The sequence below is a fragment of the Neodiprion pinetum genome, chromosome 5, assembly GCF_021155775.2.
Source record: "Neodiprion pinetum isolate iyNeoPine1 chromosome 5, iyNeoPine1.2, whole genome shotgun sequence".
In the NCBI taxonomy this organism is placed as follows: Eukaryota; Metazoa; Arthropoda; class Insecta; order Hymenoptera; family Diprionidae; genus Neodiprion; species Neodiprion pinetum.
This window is the reverse complement of record NC_060236.1, coordinates 2,341,259-2,365,878: the sequence shown is the minus strand read 5'-3', so window position 1 is coordinate 2,365,878 and position 24,620 is coordinate 2,341,259. Positions and strand designations below refer to the sequence as shown.

The 24,620-nt window shown below is 35.2% G+C and overlaps 1 protein-coding gene across 3 annotated transcripts in view; it reads left to right on the top strand.

Annotated features, from left to right (window-relative positions):
- osp (myosin phosphatase Rho interacting protein outspread) overlaps positions 1–24,620 on the top strand; it is a 69,182-nt gene that overhangs the window by 5,291 nt on the left and 39,271 nt on the right. For all 3 annotated transcript variants that reach the window (XR_011177098.1, XM_046628164.2, XM_046628165.2), the window contains exon 2: positions 16,245–16,325. Coding sequence is in view for 2 of the 3 variants with exons in the window: in XM_046628164.2 (XP_046484120.1) it covers positions 16,245–16,325 (81 nt within the window). In the remaining variant the exon portion in view is untranslated. The remainder of the gene's footprint in view (positions 1–16,244; positions 16,326–24,620) is intronic.

Sequence of the window (24,620 nt, the reverse complement as noted above, 5' to 3'; positions counted from 1 at the left end):
TCGCTGTGCCGCGAGAAAGATAGAGAGAGAGAGAAAGATAAAGAGAGAGAGAGAACGCTGTACGGATCATCGTTACCGATAATCATCTCTTTTCTCAGAGATCTTCTACAATATTTTACACAGCGTACAAAATATTTAAAGCGTTGCGAAAAATTCTCGGACAAACATGGTCGTGCAGATTTCCTTTAGCTTTCCTTTACCTTTTTCTTTAAATTAATGATGACGATGACGATGATGATGATCAGGGTCGTTCTCTAAAAATCGTCGAGTTTCGCTGCGAGGGTTTTCACTCGTTGGCACGTGGAATCTCCCCTATATAAACGCAGGATGTGTGTAGATATATATACATATGTATATATACACACACACAATACATATACGTATATATATAATCCGTTTGCATGGCACGAGCAGAGAGGAGCTGCGTCTGATTCTTTCTCTTATATATGCTTCGTCTTCTTATTCTTCTTCTTCTTCTTCGAGTGAAAAAGAGAGAGAGAGAGAGAGAGAGACATGGCGCGAAGCGTATTGAATCGTAACATCCGGTGCGAGCATCGTTGCCAATAATAGGTCGTCCCAGAATGGGAGGCTTAACGCTAGCTTTGCGGCGGCTTGATGTTAGAATTTATAAGCCAGTCAAGCGGTACTTGAAACTTTTCTCAAATATCCATACAACGCCGAGCAAATGCAAATAATGATGCATACGACGATAATAATTATGATGCATGCACAGGAATTTAATCCTCATATTTTTGTTTTTCTGATTCCTAATTTCTGTAATAATGATAGCAACTAATGTCATAACAAATAAGTATCGATTGTATTATCATCAAGTGGATTTATAATATCACCAAACAATTTATATACTCTCTTGAAAGTTGAAAACGAACCGCGCACGCGCGAGTTTTATCATCTCTTCGCGCAGGCTGGCCAACCCGAGTTTTCAGCCGTCAAACTCTTTCCGCCGGCGACGTGGTTCCTACGAATTTTCGAGGTTAGGATCTCGAACAATCGAGACGGCGACTCGGAAAGGTTTCGGAAGCATTTGTCGTCGGGGCGGAAAGTCGATTCTTCGAAGAACGGTCGGAACTTGACGCTTACGCTCTTTGAAAATTCAAACGTAGACATTTTGCGTAGGTTGGCCCGCCTGCTTCGCGGACAAGAATATCGCCGCGGGAACGTTTCGCCGGCCAATGAGATTTAATTATTCGGCGCACGCGCGGTTCATTTTCAAGTTTCGAGAGATTCTCCCGGTATATGTATACGTACTTGATGTCTCGCCTCCGTAGTGAAATATAATAATTAAGATAATTTCATTAGAAAGCGAGTAATGCGTTTAGGTATCTTTAAACGGTAAAAAGAACCGCGGTAAATAACATAACAAATTCTTAGAATACATCGAGAAGAAGATTCTTGAATGGGGTCCTTCGATTGATCTTTCTTTCATCCATTCTGAAGCGTCCGTTTCTCCAGAGATAGATAGACGTTGTAGAAGAAGCAGCAGCAGCAACAGCAGCGGGAGCAGATCTCTTTATACGGGGTTATGGAAGGGTTTAGTCATTTAAGGAAGAGACGAGACGAGACGAGAAGGTTAAGACGTGTAAACGCCACGCAAGATTCTCGGCATTTATACCCCCTTCGAATCTGTCACATACCTTTTACAAAATGTCACATCTCTTCGTCACTTTCGAGAAAGAGACGAACAAAGAAAGAAAGATGAAAAGAGAAAGAGATATTGGCTTGCTCGCAAGCATTTTATTATTTTTACGCATATTGCGCAACGTAAAACAATGAAATTGAGATTGAAATCATACAAATCGATGAAAAATTCGATACAATCAATCTTCGATCGTTCAGTACAATTCGGTACATTCAATCTTCGATATAACGTTAAAAACGATGCGTCGATTTGTAATAAATAAACGGGATAGATGATCGCGTTCTCGTTGTTTTGTATCATCATTAACATCGTCGTGCCCGAAGTCATCGTTGCTTCCTTGTCGAGATGACAGGAGGGAAGGGGTATGATGATTCGATTATGTACGTATGTATATCATTTAATTACCAATTGAACTCCGTGTCTTCGTTCGAAGACGTAATTTTATAATCATACGTTGAAACGTAATAAATAATGGTCATGGATCCACCTTTTAAATTTTTCTCATCTTCGTCGTCGTGAAGAAGCTTGTTAACATCAATAAAGAGAGAGAGAGAGAGAGATGCATTCAACGGTATATGTATCCAAGCTTATATACACTTTATCTGTTTCTGCCTTTTTCTTTCGCACGTATAAATAATAAACGGTTAATAAACTTGTGATTTTGCTGATACCGCGTTTTTTTTTCTTTCTTTTCTTTTTTTTTTCCTGAGCTTATTTTCTCGCTCACGAAGCAGAGATTGGAAAGATTTCAGGTCAATTTTATTTATTTTATTTATTTATTTTTTTTTCGTGTGTTTTTTTTTTCAGGGCGGGGGTGGAGGGAGAGGCAAGATATTTGTTTGCGTAGAAACTTTTTTTTTTCTTTGCATCAACATACACAACCGTCTGACATACATATACATGTATGCGTGTACATTACAACTGCGCGTACGAAGAAAAATTTGTGATCGTCATGTGGTATCGAAACCGTTGTCGTCACGAACGTCACTCGTCATCGTCATCGTCTTGGTCATAGTTTTTAGTAGCTGGAATTCCGTATGTAATAAGAAAATTCACATATGTACGAGAGGGATTTCCTAGTATAATGGGTTATGTACATAATGACACACGTCGGTATGTATGAATTAAATTTTATATCGACGAGAGTGAGATGAGAAGAGGTGAGAAAAGGAGAAGGAGCGACTAGAAGCCCCGGAGGTATAGAAGGCGTCCTTGATGGACAGGATGTTCCTACCTGTGTGCCTCTTGGTCTTTGATTGCCTGCTCGCTAGTATACCTGTATATATACATATATATATATATATATATATATGTGTATACAGCTATATATGTGTAATATATATATAGCTAAGCTGCTGCTGCTGCTATTGCGGCTGCAGGTGTAGTTAGTTGGGGTGTACGAAGAGAGAAAGATTAAAGGGGAGTGGTTGAAGTTTCGAATTTGAAATGTTCCGGAAGTGACTAATTCCGAGATTATTTGGTGGCGAAAATTGAGGTATAGAAATCCAACTTTGAAGAAAGAACGAAAGTTTCGAATGGTCGGAAAGCCGACGACGACGGCTCGATGTTGCGAAATTCAAGATTACGAAAAGTAATGTTACGATAGAGGAAAATTGCGGGAATATCAAGTTTCGACGGAGTAAAATTCCGAATATTAAAATATACTCGCACAGTAAAAGTATCGATAAATCAAAAACAAAGAAAGATCAAAGCGGTGAAATTTCACCTGGCCAGAAATTCACGGTACTGAGATTCTTCGATTATTTGGAATTTCGATGGTTCAGATTCTTAAATTTTCTCATTATCGTACTTTTGGAACTTTGAGCGTCTGCTTACTAATTATCGGCGATTACGGCACGATTATCTACTTGTATCACAAAGTTGCAAAAATGATATTTTAATCTTGTTCGAATTTAATTTTTTTTTCGTTTTTTTTCCTCCCACTCTTGTTTCCATTTTCATTCTTACCGTGCATATATTAATGCAATATACGTTACATCTGATTTTATGCGTTGGGTATATAATAATATAATACGCCCGGTTACCAATTACATATATAATATACGTATATATATTTTCCTCGCAAAGATCTTTATTTCAAAGTTCACTCGCGCGCAAATGCACGGAAATTGTTGCGGTTTCGTCGTTCGCGGTTTTTTTTTTTTTTTTGACCGCCGTAACAGACGGACAGGCGATGACGAAGCCTTTGCAAAGCAAAAATGCAAAAAGATTTAGCTCTTCTTTCTCAGCCTTGTAGTTTGTTTTTTTTTCCAGAGAGAGGTTGACGAATTTTTTTTTTTTTTTCCCACCCTAGACATCGTAGTGTATAAATATATTAATGATACATTTTACTGCACGCGTTATTTGTTGAGTGTGGTCTATTTTTCATATCTTCGACAAGAGAAGAAAAAAAAAAAAAAAACACAAAACATAACTAACAATAAAAGAAATACGGCAACTTTTCGGAAAATCATATTTCCGTTCATATTGTTATAAAAATTGTGGGATAAAATGAAAATTGCAGCTGATTCGGATCCTCGGCGTTGTTTCACGATCGTTGTTAAATCGATCTATCGATCACAAAAAGTTAACAACAATTTAACGCCGTTTCTGAAAATTTGTCTTACGCACAAAACTTGGGCGTTGTTAAAATTTTAGATACCTTCGCCTTGGTTCTTGTTACACGGTACTTCATATTGTAAGTTACACATACACACGACAAGCGAATCGTGCAGGATAAGATAAGATTTGAGGTGAACGCGAAATTTCATTCAATATTGTAGATTAGAGATGTGTGTATATGTATGATGTGATGTTTGTTGTACTATGGATTGGGAAACTACGTCACTAGACACGGTATATTAACAATTATGGTATAGATATTTTATCTCGTTTACACCTATTATATACCTATATGTGTGTGTGTGTTGGGTAAACGAAAAAAAAAAATAGAACAATACGTGTACATAAAAAGTTGTGAACATCGGTTGCGGAAATAGTCAAGTTAAATATTTTAATGCTTACAATTGGTTCACCATTCGTTGACAACCCGGATCATTTTCACCCGGATGAATTTTTCATCGAATGCTCACTTTTCCATTGTTGAAAATTGTTTTATACATATATATATATATATATATATATATATATATTAGGCTGATTAAAAAAAAATGGCTAATTATTTTTTTTCAAAATCCTCACATAAAAACTTCCGAGAAGGTGTGAAAAGACGCCTGTAAAAAGCAGAGCCCTTAATATTATTATTAAGAGGTCGCGCATCGGGAATTTCTATTTCCCGTTTAAATAACACAGGAATAAATTTTTTTTAAATTTGCAATTTCGTATTTTTGCAACGGCTCATTGAATTAGCGGACCAAAGCATATTTTTGTAGGAAATTTGACGCTCTACAAAAAAAGTCCTTACAAAGTTTTCGATAGTCACACTCCTTCAAAAGTTATTCGAGGTCAAAGTTGAACTTACAAAAAAATTCAATGTTTTTTGTTTTTTTCAATGATACTATGAATCTTTTCTCATTATTTTGTTATAAAGATATATTTAATAAATATATCTTACTCTAATTGGGCTTTTTCAATCATTAATTTTCCCATCGAGTCAATATAAAGTTACCTTACAAAAATGCGATGTTAAATAATAAACATGTTATCATGGAGAATCCATAACTGATGCACTTGACTATTTAAAAATGTAATTGTTCCGAAATCTATCCTCTTTATAACAAAATAATGAGAAAAGATTTATAGTATCATTGAAAAAAACAAGAAACATTGAATTTTTTTGTAAGTTCAACTTTGACCTCGAATAACTTTTGAAGGAGTGTGACTATCGAAAACTTTGTAAGGACTTTTTTTGTAGAGCGTCAAATTTCCTACAAAAATATGCTTTGGTCCGCTAATTCAATGAGTCGTTGCAAAAATACGAAATTGCAAATTTTAAAAAAATTTATTCCCGTGTTATTTAAACGGGAAATAGAAATTCCCGATGCGCGACCTCTTAATAATAATATTAAGGGCTCTGCTTTTTACAGGCGTCTTTTCACACCTTCTCGGAAGTTTTTATGTGAGGATTTTGAAAAAAAAAAATTAGCCATTTTTTTTGAATCAGCCTAATATATATATATATATATATATATATATATATATATATATTTTAACCCAAATTTTATACGTCTTGCATTTCAATTTTGTAGACAATATCAAGGAATTTTTTAAGTATATTTTTGAATTTTTTTTTTTCAACTAAAATTCAACCAAAGGGACAAAAGGTCAAATTGACCCCGTGTGTCAGAGAAGGGGTAATGGTATGATTGTTACAATGGGATTATGTGTATATCGAGTATGGAAAATTATAATTGATTCAAATACACTCGAAGCGTGGTGTTGACTAGTTGGAAGAAGGAAAAAAGTTTACTTTTTTAAGCATGCGTTGGAGAAGAAATGCGCGTCATCGGTAGGCATGGTTACCATTCTTTAATTTTGGGGTGTACTTGTTTTGGCGCTGAGCAATGTGCAACAAGTTGAGAAAAAAAAGGACAACGGTACGAAATGATTCCGGACCATTCGATACTTTGCTTTTTCTTCAAAGTTTGATTTCTTTACCTCAATTTTCGCCAGCAAATAATTCGGAATTAGTCGCTTTCGGATTGTTTCAAATTCGGAACTTCGACCCCGCCCCGCACGATGTTTCCCAACCAACCAACCGTTTTATAGGTATGCCTCCGCATTGCGTCGTAGGGTGTCCCTGTTCTATTCCTGTAACCCGCTACTAGACTCCCTGGGGCATTGACATCCGTGAACGTCCCTTCCCTTCCCTTCCCTTGCCTTCCCTTCCCTTTCTTTCCTTTCCTTTTCCCTTCTTCTTCTTCTTTTTCTTCTTCTTCCTTCGCTCGTCACCATTATCGTTTGTATATATATATATACATACATACAATTTTTTTTTTCTTCTTTGAAACATGTTAAAAAGTTTCATTTGGATCTAAAAATACGCCTGTTAAAACTTGAGCTTATGATGATAACATTAAGAGATTTCGCACCGTCCTTTATACGTATATATTTTTCATAAAAATAACACGGTTCAAGTAAATTCTGTATCACTTGTGATCTTTGAAAGCCAACATGTCTTTTTGTGCCGTAAAATTTGAGTATCTGAAAGAATTCTCAAAAATTCGTTCTGACGTACGAACATTTGTTTGAGCAACCGTCCGTAATAAACTGGTGTTCACTTATTCGTTTATAAACCTATTCGCGTTTACACAACTTTTCTCGTGTATAATACGCATGATGATGATGATGATGATGTATGTACCTACACGATTTTACAGATCGTGTGGTAAATTGTTATTGTTGTTGTTGTTATCGACGACGTGCACTGCGTATTTTCTTCTTCTTTTTCTTCTTCTTCATTTCGTTTTTTTTCTCATTACACAAAAATAAGAAAAATTCTGGCAAAACCGTTCGATTGTTTTTTCTTCCCCCACATTATTCGTTCGTACTTTATTTTCTATTTCATGTAGGTACATCTCTTTCGACTCTGCGGTATGAAATCTTCTTGTTTTTCTTCGACAATGACGGACGTACCCATATTACAATGCACGATCATGCGAAACGGTTGCGCACCGTAACGCGGCATGGATTTGCAGTGCATGTCAGTCGGCACGTGTTTTCCGCCTTCTTCCCTTGAGAAGAATAAGAATGAGAATATGAATAAAAAGCATGAGAAGAATGAGATGAAGAAGAAGAAGGGGTCAAAAGTCTTCGTACCTGAGGTTCTCTTATCATCATCGTCATCCTCATCCTCTTGACGTGCTCCGGGTCTCTTTTATAACGGCCGGTGTACTGTTACTGACACAGTGGCATAATTAGGTGCCAGTCCATAACAGTGTGATGTTCCGTACCGTAGGTACGTATACGTATAGGAACATAGCAGCTCGAGGAATTCATGTTGGGTTATATATTAGGTATTTGCCCTGTAGTCCTATCGCATATTTCTTGTTTACAATTCTCAACGATATACATTTATGTATACATATGTATGTATACATTACAAATACCGGGACAATCTGTTGAAAGTTGAAAACGAACCGCGCACGCGCGAGTTTTATTGGCTCTTCGCGCAGGCTGGCCAACCCGAGTTTTCAGCCGTCAAACTCTTTCCGCCGGCGACGTGGTTCCTACGAATTTTCGAGGTTAGGATCTCGAACAATCGAGACGGCGACTCGGAAAGGTTTCGGAAGCATTTGTCGTCGGGGCGGAAAGTCGATTCTTCGAAGAACGGTCGGAACTCGACGCTTACGCTCTTTGAAAATTCAAACGCAGACATTTTGCGTAGATTGGCCCGCCTGCGTCGCGGACGAGAATATCGCCGCGGGAACGTTTTGCCGACCAATGAGATGTAATTATTCGGCGCACGCGCGGTTCATTTTCAAGTTTCAAGAGATTGTCCCAATATATACACATACACATATACCTGTACAATTGTACCTGGTTCAACCGTATCGTGTGACAAATTAACTCTCAGCGTCGTTAGACCAATTATTATTATTCTTATTATCATTATTGTTTGATTTTTTTTTTTTTTTATCACTTCTTTGCTTTCAAGGAAAAAACGACGAAGAGATATTGATCGTATAGAAAAACGTGGGGAGCTCTGACGTCCGGTGATGAATATACTTTTGTTTATTTAATAAATACATCTTTCTCTCAACGATCTCTAGAGTTTCGAGAGGATTTTCTCCTTGGCGAACCAATTACGTGTCTAAGTATTAGGCAAGGATGATTTTGCTTGAATGTGTATTAATTATTATTATATTATTATCATTATTATTGTTGTTCATGAATTCGAAACCGTAATTTGTCATCGACAATTATGATCGGTTTTTAGCTGACTGTGCCTCTCGTACTGTACACATCGTACAATATCCGTACGTAATGGAAATGAGTAACAATAATAATAATTATAACATGCAATAATAACGTCGAAAACATTTCGAGTACGCCGTGAACGCGAGTCGTGTTCATTTTGCGCGATGTTTGCTAAACTTCGTAACTTGGTCGTCGTCGTCGTGACGTGTTTATTACGTTTATAGTACGCTCGTGTAACAACTAACTAAACTGCATGTCGTCTGCGGATTATCCTCTTTCGTTCTTTCGGTATTTTTCTTTTCTGTTTTTTTTTTTTTTTATTGCCTCTTGCCGTTTTTTTTTCTATTCCATTACTCTTTTCAATAGGTATATACGCATATACACGGAGCAGCAGGGTGTTTTTTTTTTGTGCAAATACAATTGTTTTCAATGAATGAATCTGTAATTTATTTCTCACTGGTGAGAGTCGCTATATTTTTTGTTCTTTCTTTTTCTTGTATTATTCATTCTTGTTTAGGTTGTGTACGTACATGATATATATATATATATATATATATATATATATATATGTTACAGGTAGATAGGTGGGATAACACTTTGTATTAAAATATTTATTACACGTATAACACCTGATTTACGATCGTTCGTTTGTTTGTTATATTCTACGTTATTCAACATTTACATTAGTGTCAGTATCACCGACCGATTGTTTTCCAAAATTCTTCTACTTCTGTAGGAAGGAGGAAACAAAAAATAAAGAAAATAAAAAAAAAAAGATGCAAAGCAAAAACAATGAAACCTCTTCAACGAAGAAAAGAGGACGAGAAGTGAGACAAAATTCTACCACCCTACAATGCACAGAGTGGAATGATGGGTAACAAGATGACCCATAACAGCAACAACAACAACAACAACAACAAACATCGACGCAATGTGTTATCGTAGTATATTTGGATCATTCCGAATATGCTAACCAACAGAAGTGTGCCCATTAAATTCCGTGCCTCTGTGCGTGTATAATATTTCGGTCAAGACGACGACGGTCTATAGAATATATAAAATAATACACAATAGAATGTTATATATATACATGTAAGGCACTTCAATACCTCTTTTCTTATTCCTCTTTTTCTTCTTCTCGCATTGAATTTATCTACGTCGATGTTTTTTTTTCTGTATAATATATACGCGTAGAAACACAGACAAAGCTAGTCACGGATTCGTGTTACGTTTTTCTCACGTGATCTGCACAATGCCTCGTTGTTTTCGGATATCTGAATTGGTTTTTTTTTTTTTTTTTGCATTTGTCTATTTACTTATTTTACAATTATATTATTCGATACGAAAACAATCTTTTCGCGATACTTTTCATCGTCGTAAAAATTGGGAAAGAGTCTGTCGGTATAAATGTCCAAAAACCTGAAACCTGAATGAAAAAGTTTGAATAGAAAAACTTGGAAAAAAAAGGAAAGAATAAATTCTGATGAACAAAAAATTGTTGCGTTTTGAAACAAAAAAAATGAACGTATAAACTAAGAGAAACGTGATCGTTTAGTTATAAAAAGTATTAGGGAGGAAAAATCGTAGGTTTGTCCGTAAGAGATTGAGAATGAATATATTTCCGGTAAAACCGGAAGTACAAATTGAACGGGACGTGGCAATTTTTCATGCCGATTGTTTGATTCTGAAACGTTGTAAATAATTTTTGAAAGATCACGATACTAGTCGAAACGAGAGTTACACCTCAAGGATGTGGAAGACAAACTAACGTAGATAAACAAATATCGTTTTTACAACCGTAATCGAAGTACAGAGTGAATAATAAATGTTTATTCCCACAAGAAAGAAGATCGTCGTCACGTTTGTATGTCGACGATATCTGCTGCAACGCGTTCCGTTCTACATTTTCTACCGGAGTAAATGGTGCGTGACTATAATCCAGGCCTGACTGGCTTTTCTAGAATCCACGGATGATGATTATAGCTTTGTTGCTTAGAAGTACGAGGTATACAGGATATACAGGCGTGTCGGCTTGGCTGCGCAAGGTGCACTGGTTGTAGTATCTGTGTACGTCGGTTTTTTTTTTTTTTTTTCTACCTACTTTATAATAATAATAATAATAGTAGCAATAACAATACAGAGATTTTTTTTATCAAAACTGCAGTACCTACAATCGTTTAAACTTGTGAAACAATTTTTTATACGCGAAAATCTACCGTCAGATCGTATACAAAATAACAAAAAACGTTAATTGTCGTTAATTGAACCGACTTGGCGTCCTTAAGGGTGTGTAGCAGTTCTACCCTTACCGACCGAGCAAACTTGTCATTCTTCTGCTTGTATTAGATCAAATTTTGATAGCGCGTAGCGCTTTTGTGGCGGGATTCAGGGACGTTACTCGTATTCCAAAAAAAGGTTTAAAAAAAAAAAAGAAATAAAAAATATGTGCGGTTTTTTGAAAGTCGTTACTACTCCCGCATTTCCCGCATTTCGGAGGACGAAAAAGTGCGTACGGTTGAGATAATTTACGCGATTTCGGAAAGAATGACGAGTAAAGATTTCCGAGATGTAAATGATGATGTTTCAAGAGGGATTGTGGTGATATAAATAAACAAAGTGTTGAAAATGATTGTTTTTACAGAAAAAATGTAATTGTCGGAAGGTTACGGGGGAGACTGGTAAAGTGGAAATCGGTAATCTTGGGTTTTAGAGTCGCTGAAACGAATCTGACGTCAAAATTTCAGAATTCAAGATGGCGGATCCAATATGGTGGACTCAAAATATTAAAATCGACCCGATTCGCTTGAAAGCAGTTACTCGGGGGTTTTCGGGATCGCTGAATACGAATTTGACGTCAGAATTTCAAAATTCAAGATGGCGGATCCAATATGGTGGACTCAAAATATTAAAATCGACCCGATTCGCTTGAAAGCAGTTACTCGGGGGTTTTCGGGATCGCTGAATACGAATTTGACGTCAGAATTTCAAAATTCAAGATGGCGGATCCAATATGGCGGTTTCAAAATATACAAATCGATCCGATTCGCTTGAAATTTATTACCCGGGGGTTTTCGGGATCGCTGAATACGAATCTGACTTCGAAATTTCAGAATTCAAGACGGCGGATCCAATATGGCGGACTGAAAATATAAAAATTGGTCCTATCCTATTATATTAAATCCACCGTTTTAAATTTTGAAAATTTCTCAGATCTGACCCAATTTTTGAAATAACCTCGCACGTGGCGAAGTACTATATCAACGATCGAACCTGCGTGTACGATGAATTGTAACGGTGCTTCGGAGTCACGATTTTCACTCCCTTATATCGTACGTACGTATAATTGGGTTGGAACTGCAGTCGCATAACTTCGCGTAATTGTTTCACACGCGTGTCACGCGTGATGCGTGCAACGTCGTCGTCTTATTATATATTATATATACTATACTTATATGTATATCCTTCTACTTTTATTAGGTCCTTTGATTTGTGCTACGTTTAAGAATCGTTGTTTTCTCATGCGGCTTGAACCGTTTATCATTTTATACGGGCGGTTGTGTTAATTATCTATTGTTTTTTTTTTTTTTGTTGTTCTGATCTTATTATTCTATCCTCGCGTATAATTATAGCAGACGACGAAACCGTACGTTGATCTCGATATGCGGACTAGATATTATCGATTCATTAACGCCACGAAGCGTGTGTGTTCCAATTTCGTTGTATCGGTATATTTTGTTGTTGTTGTTGTTGTTGTTGTCGTCCAGGGGAAAATGGTATCGACCTCGATGATGTTTGTTGAATAAAAAATATATATATATATATATTTCAAGGCTCAACGATTGCCTCTTTATACACATACATATTTACCTGACGTGCGACATCGATCATCAAAGAGAAATCATTCGCTTCTGGATACGTATTATATTTATAATAAAGGCACTGCAAGCATCTTATATGTTTACCTGAAAATATTTATATTTCGGATCCTTGTGAAGATACTGTACGATCTTGAAACATCTTTTTCTTTCTCTTCTTCTTATTTTTTTCCTCTGCTGTTGCTTTCTGCCTTCTGGCTACACATTATACGTAAATACATGTGTATGTATGTATATACTATGTATATGCATGATTTTTGTAACGGTAAAATCGATCCTGTGAGCATTCACAGGTATGGTTATATTATTTATAATACGATACAGAAAACACAGAACGAACTCGATACTTTCGACCTCGTCGTGGTCGTTGTATCTGTATAAATATATATTTTAATTATATATTTTAATTTATATATATATATATATATATATATATATATATATATATATATATGTATATATGTATATCGAGGTTATTCTCATTTGGGGGTCGGAAAAATGTTCATTCAATTTTTAAGCCTCTGCATGAACTGGAACACGTGCCTATAAGCTTGGAACGTTTTGAATACAAAATACATGTAGTTTTTACAACCAGTTATTTCGTTTTTTATGACTTTGGTATAAATTGAGGGACCGATTTGAAACTTGGCAAAGTTGTTGCTCATAATCGTAGGAACAAATCCGCATAATTTCAAAATTTTGTAATTTATTTCTTTAATATAATGAAAATGATGCTATTAAGCTTTTATATATATTAAAGAAATAAATTATAAAATTTTTAAATTTTATTCAAACTGTATTATTTACCGAGAGGATGACGAGACTCGGTGAAGATGTTTCGCAGCGTTGAGCGTATAATTCGATGTACAAGGTATATTTTATGTATTTAATGTACCTATAATAGAAAGTTTTACCGGCTGTGGAAAAAGAATGTTTTCTCTGCTATCGCGTAATTGGAAATTTCATTATTTCTGCACATTGTATACTGCAGTGTAAACGTGTATACAATAAGACAGAGGAGCACGAATCCGTGAAACGCTGCTCGGAAGAATACGAAGAAAAGAAAAGAAAGGCAAAAAAAAAAAAAGAAAAGAAAGGAAGGAAACTTGGCTATTCGATTTAGTTCGATAACTGAACGAGGACGTTTTCCAATACAAGTTGGGGAAAAAAATCGTGTGTTTGTTGTTTTTTTTTTTTTTTTTTTTTTTTTTCGAGATGATTTTCCGATTCCCGATTTTCTCCATATGTTATTCCATATGTGAATAGCTGTAGAAAAAAAAACTTGTAATCTTACGCGCGAATTCAGCCACCTTTTCAGCTTTTTCTTGATACGCGTAAGATAATTAGCTTCTTGTAAATTCATCGCGCAATTCAACCGGTCAGCATGCGTACAGTTTTTTCCTATATATATATATATATATATAGGTATAAAAGCTACTTGTGCAGTGCGTTATGTACATACATACATGTAACTACGTCGCTTTCCATTAGACTAAGATTTTCTCTTTCCGAACTCGCCGTCTCGCGACATATTTTGTGCACTTGACGCACGAAGTTGAGAAGTAACTTGGGAGTTGAAAGTTTTTATTTTTATACTTATAGAGGATTTTGGGAGCGAATCGTGGAAAATTAATAAGACGAAGAAGAAATTATAATTGGATACTGAAATTTATAATAGTGGGATTATAGAAAAAAGTGCCGGGTTTAATATTGAAATATTCTTTCTTCTAGCTATTTTATTATCTGATTTGTCTTTGTACGTATGCTTCGAATCGTATTATGGTACGATATGTGACGTATCGTCGATCTAGTTTGGAGAAAAGTTTGTTTATCTTCAATTTAATTGAAATTCTTAACGTAGCAGAGAAATTTCGAATTTTAAATGATCCGAAAACGCTTGATTACAAATTATTTGCTGGCGAAATTTGAAGCGAAATTTCACCTGGCCAGAAATTCACGGTATTCAAAATCTTCGATCACTCGGAATTTCGATGCTTCAGATTCTGAAATTTTCTCAATCTCGCACTTTTGTAACTTTGAATTTCAACCCCGGCCCAGAATTTTTTTTTTTTTATAATACCATTGGCGTGAAATTCATTATTTATTGTAACAATGAAGACATTATTTTTACAAATATATATTACAGCTGGCAGCAGCCGCTTTCGAATATCCTTTATCTTATATATGTATAATATACGAGTATATCTGTGTACTTATATAACACGATGTATAATGTTATACACGCACGCAAAGAGACAATGGGACTATTATTTGTTTCTAGCTTTTACATTTTTCTTGCTTTTCCTTTTAATTTATGCAACACATCTACGCTTGCTGTTCTACAAAAAACTGTCTAAAGCAACGGATTTCAACGGGTTTGATAAAATTAACCAACCAACCGCGCAGGATTTTTTTTCTCCCCTCCGACGTTCGGATTTTTATCCTCATATCGAAATTATATGAAATAATATTCGTCTCTCCGGATCGTTGTATAAATTTTTGCCTCATCTCTCCGTGAACTTAGTCGTGAATAGATATTGTATAAGTATGTACGTGCATTGTATTGAATTTGTAAAAAGCCAGGAAGTTGGTTCTGGTGAATAATCGCTGTGAAACGCTGAGGGATAATGTAACAAAAGTCTTGTTTTATCGTTGTATATGTGTTTTTGTACACGTATGCATATTATTTATATACACACGTGTATAAATTCAACGCGTATTATACGGTTGATAATTTCCGGTCAACCTCGGTATTGAATCGTTGGTAAAAAAGAGAAGCACAGAAATGTCGAAAAACACGAGAGGAAACCTAAACAACACAGGAATCAAGAACGTAACGAAGAGCGTAACGATTTGACGGAAAACTAAGCGGGGAAAACAAATTTTTGGATAGAATTATATTTGAACTTTTCTTGTTTTTTGTTGAATTCAAAAAATGAAGAAAAAACGAGTGAATAAACGAATAAGTACAACGATGAATCGAAAATAAAATCTGCGTCCTTTCGTGTTACAAGTAACGTGATAATTTATCTAGGTCAATTAAATAACGAAATTATTATAGTTTTCACGATACGAGAAGTATTTTTCCCGTTATTTTATAGCGTATAGCTTGATATTAAAAGCAGGTAGGAAAATTGAGCGTATTTCGTTATATCGCAGCGGAACCGGATACGGTTTACGGTTTAACAAAGAAATGGGGTTAAACCCGGAAGTGGTTAAATAGTATCCGGTCGGTCGTTACACGCGTATAGATGCGCGATAATTAACATGCATGTGCGTGAAAATCTATTTGCCGATTTTTATCATTAACTCGCAGTTTCTCTGTTCTCAGAGCAAAAAACTTGAAGTTGTCGTAATCGTTCCGAAAATGAAAAATATTATTTAAAGGCTAAATTTCCAAAAAAATCACTCACAAATTATGATATCTTGAGAATGGTTGAACGGATTTTGAATGATATTTGGTACCGCGATGATTTTCGGATCTCTGCATCACGAGACTGAGGTTAGATTTGCGACATTTAAATTTGGGTTATTCGACAAGCTGGGAAAAGAATCAAAGACTTTTGACTTTTGATGAAAATTGATACCCGTTGGTTTGTTGCGTGGCTGATCACGAGTCTCAAGTTGGATTGCAAAATCCAAAATGCCGATCAAACATGGTGGAAAAAAAATTTAAAAACATTCCTCTTTTTTTTTTTTCGCTCTATAAACTTGGAACCCGCAGTGTGAAATTATTTATTATCATTGTTCGTCGTGTTTGTGTGAAATTTTTCCCCCCGTATTTTCTAATTTTTTCACCATTAAAATTTTCTTTTTCTTTCCGATTTCAGGCGACGAGGAAAATATCGAAATGTGGATATCTATTCGTTGCTCCGGGATGGGATTTCACAAATCCGCTGAATCGCACAAAGGTGAGTAATCGATTTCTACACAACTGTATCAACGATATTATTAATACTGAATCGTTTTTACGCGTTATACGTACATAGGATTTTGTTTTTCCTGTTCCGTATTATACCTGCAATACATATGTTATACATACTATACACATATACCTATATTTTTCAATTTCAATATTTGTTCCCTGCTTTAATTATTACACGCGTACCGCTATTGCATATGTGCATACGTACATACATAGGTGTACTGGGTCTTCTTTTCGTGCGTGGATTTATTTTAAAACGAGAGAAAGAAACAGAAAAAGAATAATGAGGAATGAAATTAAGAAGAAAAAAAATAAATAAATAAAACCGACAAGCTTCTTTTCCCGACACCCGACGTTTTTCCGTTGAGAAATCTTTCACTTTCCATTTATTGTGTATAGATATATATATATTTATTATTTATGTTTATTCTCTTTTTTTTTTTTTTTACAATTCTCTCTCAAAATTTTACGACGTTGTTGTTCCATTTTCAAAAGATTGTTGGGTTGAAAGAAAGAGAGAAGAAAAAAGCGATTTTTATTTTTTTAATTTTTTCCATACATACCTCGTAATTGTTATACCTAATTTTGTGTAAATATTTATTATAGGTACTGTATTTCTGTACCTTGCGCTATAATAAAATCACTGTATATAATGCAGCGGAGAAACGCGTGTTTTACTCAGGTATTATTACAGAGTATGTAAGAAGTCGTCGTTCGGCGTCGACGACGAGAACTAGAGAGGAGAGAAAGTTTCTCAAGTGTAATTAAAGCGTCGGGCGGCTTGCTGCTGGGAGAAAGAGAGTGATGGAGATATATATGTATACGCGTTTGATGCTGTCGGTCATCGTCAGTTTCCATTCGCGTTGCACGAATACAATTATAAGCATATCTATGATATTTTTAATCAGAGTATTATATTGAATCGACGAAAGAGTTTCAATATTTTTCGGTTTCTAGGTAACTACATACCGGGAGAATCTCTTGAAAGTTGAAAACGAACCGCGCACGCGCGAGTTTTATCGGCTGTTCGCGCAGGCTGGCCAACCCGAGTTTTCAGCCGTCAAACTCTTTCCGCCGGCGACGTGGTTCCTACGAATTTTCGAGGTTAGGATCTCGAACAATCGAGACGGCGACTCGGAAAGGTTTCGGAAGCATTTGTCGTCGGGGCGGAAAGTCGATTCTTCGAAGAACGGTCGGAACTCGACGCTTACGCTCTTTGAAAATTCAAACGCAGACATTTTGCGTAGGTTGGCCCGCCTGCGTCGCGGACAAGAATATCGCCGCGGGAACGTTTTGCCGACCAATGAGATTTAATCATTCGGCGCACGCGCGGTTCATTTTCAAGTTTCAAGTGTCCCATTTTAATTTACGACCCGATTTATCTCGAAAAATATTGCTCCAATCGAATATTAAGTAAATAAATACACCGTGGCACTGCCTTTAAAGTTTGTCCAGGTCAAAAGAAAGATTCTGTGAAAATATGAACATTTTACGTTACGTGAAATATCGCGCTCGTTTTTCTTTTTTCAACATTTTTTTTATTCCGAATATTTACGGAAACACGTTGCATCGTATCAATCATCATTTCTTTTCTGACATTCGTATATTCAATCCAAACCAAGTTCATATTGAATTATAACTGTTTAAACGAGATTAAACTAATAATGAAAAAGTCAGACAACAATCTGAGACTTGATACTACAAGTTTGGGATTCTTTGCGATATTCCTTATCATGTAAGAACCGTTTTAGGGATTGCCATGGTGGAAAACAGGAAATAATTGTTGTTTTTTTTTTTTTGTTTATTTTTTTTTTAAACATTCCAACATATTTGTACGTATAACAATGTTTTTTTTTTATCTTATTTCATCTTTTCAAAATTGACGAAACACAATAAATCACAAATTTCATTTCGTATTATTCGATTCGCGTAATATATATATATATATATTTTTTTCTCACTTTCATCTCTCACTTTCTTTCGTATATTTGCGTTTTCCGCGCCTAGGTATCGTGACTGCAATATCTATGTACGCCTCCTGCCGTTAATACCTGCTATTTTTATCCTCGCATCGAGGGCGAAAGTGCGAAAGTGCGAATAATTTCGCCAGAGTGTTTGCATATCATCTCTGTACGTTGAAACGTAAAACGCACGTGCGTTTGGATAATGCGATAGTGTAGATAAATCGATATAATTTGCAAAGCAAAATTTGCAGACGCGAGAACTGCGCAAATTTGTCGTGACAACGGCTCGGGTTCTTTTCGAAATCGTTTCACGAACTTTATTCCCCACAGAGAGTACCCGGACTCACAATCACATATATTACGTATGTGCAATGAAAACTAATCGCGTTATTATACCTGTACAAGTTGGGTTGCTATTTTACATTACAGTATACGTGTACGTATGTACACCTATCGAAAGTCCCCCCGAAGCAAAAGCAAAAGCAAAAGCAAATTCTCCTCATGCAATTCTCTCTCCGTTTCTACGCATTCTGCATTATATATTTATACGCGTATAAATTGCACGAGCGAAATTGAATTTTTTTTTTTTCCCCATTGTTGCCGTTTTTACTTTCTGAAACGTGTATAATACGTATCTACGTAGGTATAGTTTTTCTTTTGCGATTGAACAGTTTTTTGTTTTTTTTTTTGGTAATTTTTTTACCGCATTATACGCTTGCGATATTTTTAATTGGCAAATAATCGAAATGTCAAGTGTAGAAGAAGAAGAAGAAGAAGAAGAAGAAGAAGAAGAAGGGATATGTAAGGGAAAAACAGACCTGAAGTATTTTTTAATCGAAGTACCACGTGACGAAACAAGCGTGAAATATATGAATTATAATATACTTGGACGTGACGACATTTAATTTTGCATGGCAGGGGGAAAAAAAATCCGAGCTTGTTGTTAACGATGTTGATTTTTCTTTTTTTCTTTTCTTTTTTTTTTTTGTTATTATTTTTCTCTCTTTTTTTCTCACGCAGTTTCGGTTTCGTTCCCGAAATTCGTCTCCTTTCGAAATTTCATCTCGCGACGACATTTTGCTCGGAGAGAGAGAGGATATATATATGTATATATATACATATATACATTTATGCATGTGTATGCGTATATACATGGTGAATACCTGTAATATATCATTCGCGGACGTGTCTAATTATTACATGCATTGAAAGTAGGCCATCATCATCGCGGCGCGCTGCTCTGGGTCTTTTTGCCTGTATATTGTAACGTATATAATATGCGTACCATGTGTATATATATATATAAGAAATGAGATTCGTACTGAAAGAAAAAAAAAATAATATCGCATATACGTTAGACCGGTTCCAAAAAAATGGACTATTTTTTTTTTTTTTTTGCTGTTTTTCTATTTTCAAAGTCACACGTTTGCCAGTTGTAGGAGGAGGAAATAAAACGGTTGTGAAAATTTGAGCCCTTGAGGGGTATTACATGTAATTCCACTTTAAGAGTACAGTTTTTTTTTTTTTTTTTTTTTTTTTTTTTTTTTTTTTTTTTTTTTTTTTTTTTTTTTAAAGCAAAAATTAAATTAGCTCGAGTTGAGAATGAATTAAATGACACGATTTTATAACGTTGGTGAAATGTTTTGCAAGAAGAAATCCACAATATTCCGTGACGATAGGTATAGTACTTTTCGTTATTAATCTTAAAAAGAAAGTGAATTTTTCTTTTACAACATTAACTTCAACCTGGAATAACTTTTAAGAGAGTCGAGTTATCGAAAAAATTATAAGAGACATTGTTTTGCAGAGCTGTGAATGACCCAGAAAAATATTTATGCATCCGAAATTTATATGTAGATTTCTTCGTTACCGATCTACAAAGTTCCGAATTAAAATTAAGTCAAACTATTTACGCGTGTTAATAAAAGTGAAGATAAAAAAATGGCGTTCGGCAAGCATTAAACGTCGACATTAAGGAAACAAATTTTCACTGCCGTCTTATTTCCTCTTCCTGTAATCGTTGAACGTGTAACTTTGGAAAAATAATATATATATATATATATATATATATATATATATATATATATATAACATATGCACACACTTGTTGACCTAATATTTGTTGCTACACGAGTGTCCGCAGCGGTAAACAATATTTATATATATGTATACATATATAAGAAGATGACGATGAATGGAAATTTTTTATCCTCCACTCTCGCGGTAGGATTTCACGCATAATTAAACCCGCTAATCGTTGCAATACCGCAACACCTATTAAGTCCATTAAGTACACACCAAGGTATGTATTGTTTAATAATTATATATGTATAATAATAGTAATAATAGACACGTTTTCGAACACGCGTGTACGTAATTGCACTTTACACATTTTACGTCGACGATTTAATCGTTCTTTCATTATAATGTGGACGTGGATATACAGAAACGAAGCTCGTATTTTTACTTTATTTCCTCCGTCCAAAGTATTTTATTATTACATGTATAGACAGCTGCACTTGTTAATAATATTCATATACCTTTTCATACCAACCTAGGTATTATACGTATAGGTGTGTTGTACGATCATGTGTCAACGATAATAGTTGAAGAAAAGGAAAGAAATGAATTGAAATGAAATGAAATGAAATGAAAATTTCAAATTATACAGTATTTATCGTAATGTTCATTTATCTTTGAATGCAGATTATATCACGTACACGTATAAATAACGTATTTATTGCAACGTCGTGTTTTAAATTTTTTTTTTTTTTTTTTTATGTACGTATCGGCGGCGTTTATTATACAATTTGCCCGTTTGTTCCGGGTTTGTTGCATACGATATAAATACATTATATATCGTATCGTACATGTAACACTTGTTGTCGGTTCGAAGCGTTTGTAAGAAACAATCACATCAGTCACTCGTTCCTTTATTTATAATATCCTTGTTTGGGCAACGAAACTGCCAACATAATTTTACACTATTATTTTTATCTTCTCGTTTTCTAATTCTTCTCAACTTCAGTCCCATGTACGGATATACGATAATTAATATACAATATATTCTAATTTATTTATTTAACGATAAACTTGAACCTTGAGCGAAACGAATGAAAAGTATAGAAAATAATGATATAAAGTGAGAAGGTGAATTTTTCTCTCCTCCCGCGGTTTGCAGTCAATTAAATATTCGTTTAACTTCGGTGAGTATATATTTATATATAATATATATATATATAGGGAATACATGACAAGACAAGACGCTGCAAAACTGAATCGCAGTGGATGATGGCGTTGAAATTCATGACTTCATCGTCTGGTACCTCGGTTCACGTGTGTTTTATACGTATATATAGATGTAACGCATCCCAAACATACTTTGGGTTAAGTTGTATGTCAATTGTTCGTTAAACCTGAGCGTCGATTTTGCATACATCACTGTGTATATCAATGTCGACGACTCGTAAAGAATCGAACATACAAAATTGTAAATTGCAATAGTGCAAGATCCTGAAGATAAATTACATACGCGTAAAGGAGCGGAAGAGAGAAGGTGGAACATGAGAGTGTTTGGACTCTTAGGTGTACGTAATATTGTGTACATGATTGACGAAGAGTAACAATGAAAGATGACGGTTAATAAATTGATGCGTACGTACGTAACGTCGACACTAGCTATCATGGCGTTAATCATATTACAATTATTGTGTAGCTTGTACTACTTACATTCACTTGTTGCACGATAATATTTTGAGAAAATACCTACGATAGTGTGTCGTTGTATTATGTATCGATCCGAGTGGAGAAAAGATGACAATACAGTCTCTCGCTGTCTGTTTAACGTTGATCATCGTTGATCGATGTGCCGTGTCACAGGTGATCTGCAATAATATTATTCCAGTTTCATGTTTCAGTCGTAATGTGTAGGTGGTGTAGTAAAGGAACGGTTAGGAGCCAAGAGGTTTGGTTAAACTGTGAGAAAATAAAGGGGGATCTAACGACATTTCGAAAAAAGATATTTGTTGCGACATGACGCCGGATTTTGATTAGAATTTTAATTCTGACCTCAGATTTGTCATCAGCGACAGCAAAAACCCCGAAGTAACAAATTTTTGCCAGAATCATTGAATTTTTACAGTTTTTCCGATTCAACGTCAGCCATCTTGGATTTAGAAATGTTCAAATTCTGATTTCAGATTTGTGATCAGCGACCCCTAAGTAACAAGTTTCGGTCAGAATCATCGAATTTTGATAGTTTTATCGATTTTATATCCGCCATATTGGATACGCCATCTTTAATTTAGTAATGATCAAATTCTGACTTCAGATTCGTAATCAGTGACCTCAAAAACCGTCTAGTAACAAATTTCGGCAAGAATCATCCAATTATTACAGTCCTATCGATTTTACATCCGCCATATTGGATTTGGAAATGATCAAATTCTGACTTCAGATTCGTAATCAGCGACCCTGAAAACCCTCCCGACTAACAAAATTCAGGCCAATATATTGAATGGAAAAATGTACGATTAAAAGGGTTAAATTCGAGAACACAGTTATTTGTCAGGGTGGCCAGCAGTCATAAATTTTACATGTCAATTCGCTGCGATGTGTGTAACCTAAAAAACATTTTACAGCCGTTTGTTTCGAGCCCCGCTTGCCAGCGTCGACTGCGAAATTTTTTTAGGTTACGTTGAAATCGGTTGGTCAACCTGGCAAAACAACTGCTCTCGAACTTTAGCGCATGCGCGTTGAATTGCAGCGGATGACGAAACCGTTCGGTCGTTGGAAATTCGCTCGTTATCTACACGTATACGCGTATAATGAAGTTGAAACGGTGATCGAGGAAGTGAGCGTAAATATTATTCCGTGCTGCAGGCTGAAGTCAATCGTTTTTCTATTAGGCAGGTTTTTTTATCCGCCGCTTATTGACTCCTGCAAAGGTTCTAGTCGCTAGTCTTATTGTTATACATATATTATTACGCGCGTTATTATACTCGGTATTATAATGTTTATACTTTACATTATTCACGTACGCGTGGTGTAATTTGTTTATATGTGTGTGAGATGAGAAAAAAGAGGAAAAGAATGAAATATAAAAAAAAAAACATGGAAATTCTTATTTAAATAACACTGGGAGAATCATGGACTTGCGGGTTACTTGCGACAATGATAAATGGAAAACGTTTTTACAACGGTGCGAATTGGCGGTGATAATATTTTCAACACAATGTATCACGTAGTTGGTATAATATATTATGTATATTATAATATACTCGTCGTCGATTTTCAATGGACATTTATTCATTAATTTCTGTACTTGCGGTGCTTGGATTCTTGGATTTCTTTCGTTCTTTTTTTTTTTTTTCTTATTGTTCTTTCACGACACGGGCTTGGGAATAGTTTGTATTATTACAGTGAGAGAAAGAAAGAGAGAAAGAAAGAATTAATTAAAAAAAATTTTAATGCAGACGCGAAAAAAATAAATCGTTTTATTATGAATGGAGATTATTATTATTATTATTATTATTATTATTATTATTATTCAATAGAGAATGGAGAAGCGTCGATGTAAGTCTATGTACTTCACACGACGCGAAGTTATACATACGTATAACATATTTATTTATAATGGAACAATGCTGTATAACCATTTAAAGAGAAACTTGTTCGAAATTCAAATAATACAATTTCTAATTCAATCTGATTAAAATAATGGTTGTGATGTTGTTTGCTGTTCAAGTTCCGTCATGGATCGTTTAGTATTTTATTATACTTACTATTGCCATTATAAACCAATCACGCCTTACTTACCTTGCGTTGTTGTTTCGTTTCCAAGTTTAAAAGTTTCACGTATCTGATTGAGAAATCTTTGAACACGATCTTTCACGCAACGTAATACGTTCATATTTTCAAAGAACCTTTCTGTTAACCTGAACAAACATTTTACAGGGTGTCATGGTGGAAAACAGCTAATTGTTATGTTTTTTTTTTTCTTTGTTTTTAAACACCACAGTGTGACAAGCACATTTATGACGGATACACGTATACGGATGTATAACGCATATACTTATACGTATGTAAATTGTGCATTCACATGCAATCATTTTCATCACCGATGACGACGATGCAGCGATGAGGTGAAAAAATGACGAACTCGTGATTCATCGATGATCAATGAACGAACGAATCTATGAATGAACGGAATGAACTCGCGACAGTGGGTTGGGCGGGGAATTCGAAAACGAACGGGTTTTCTTGATCTAAAATCAGACAAAGAAACTCTCGATTATTATACACCTCCTCTTATTCAA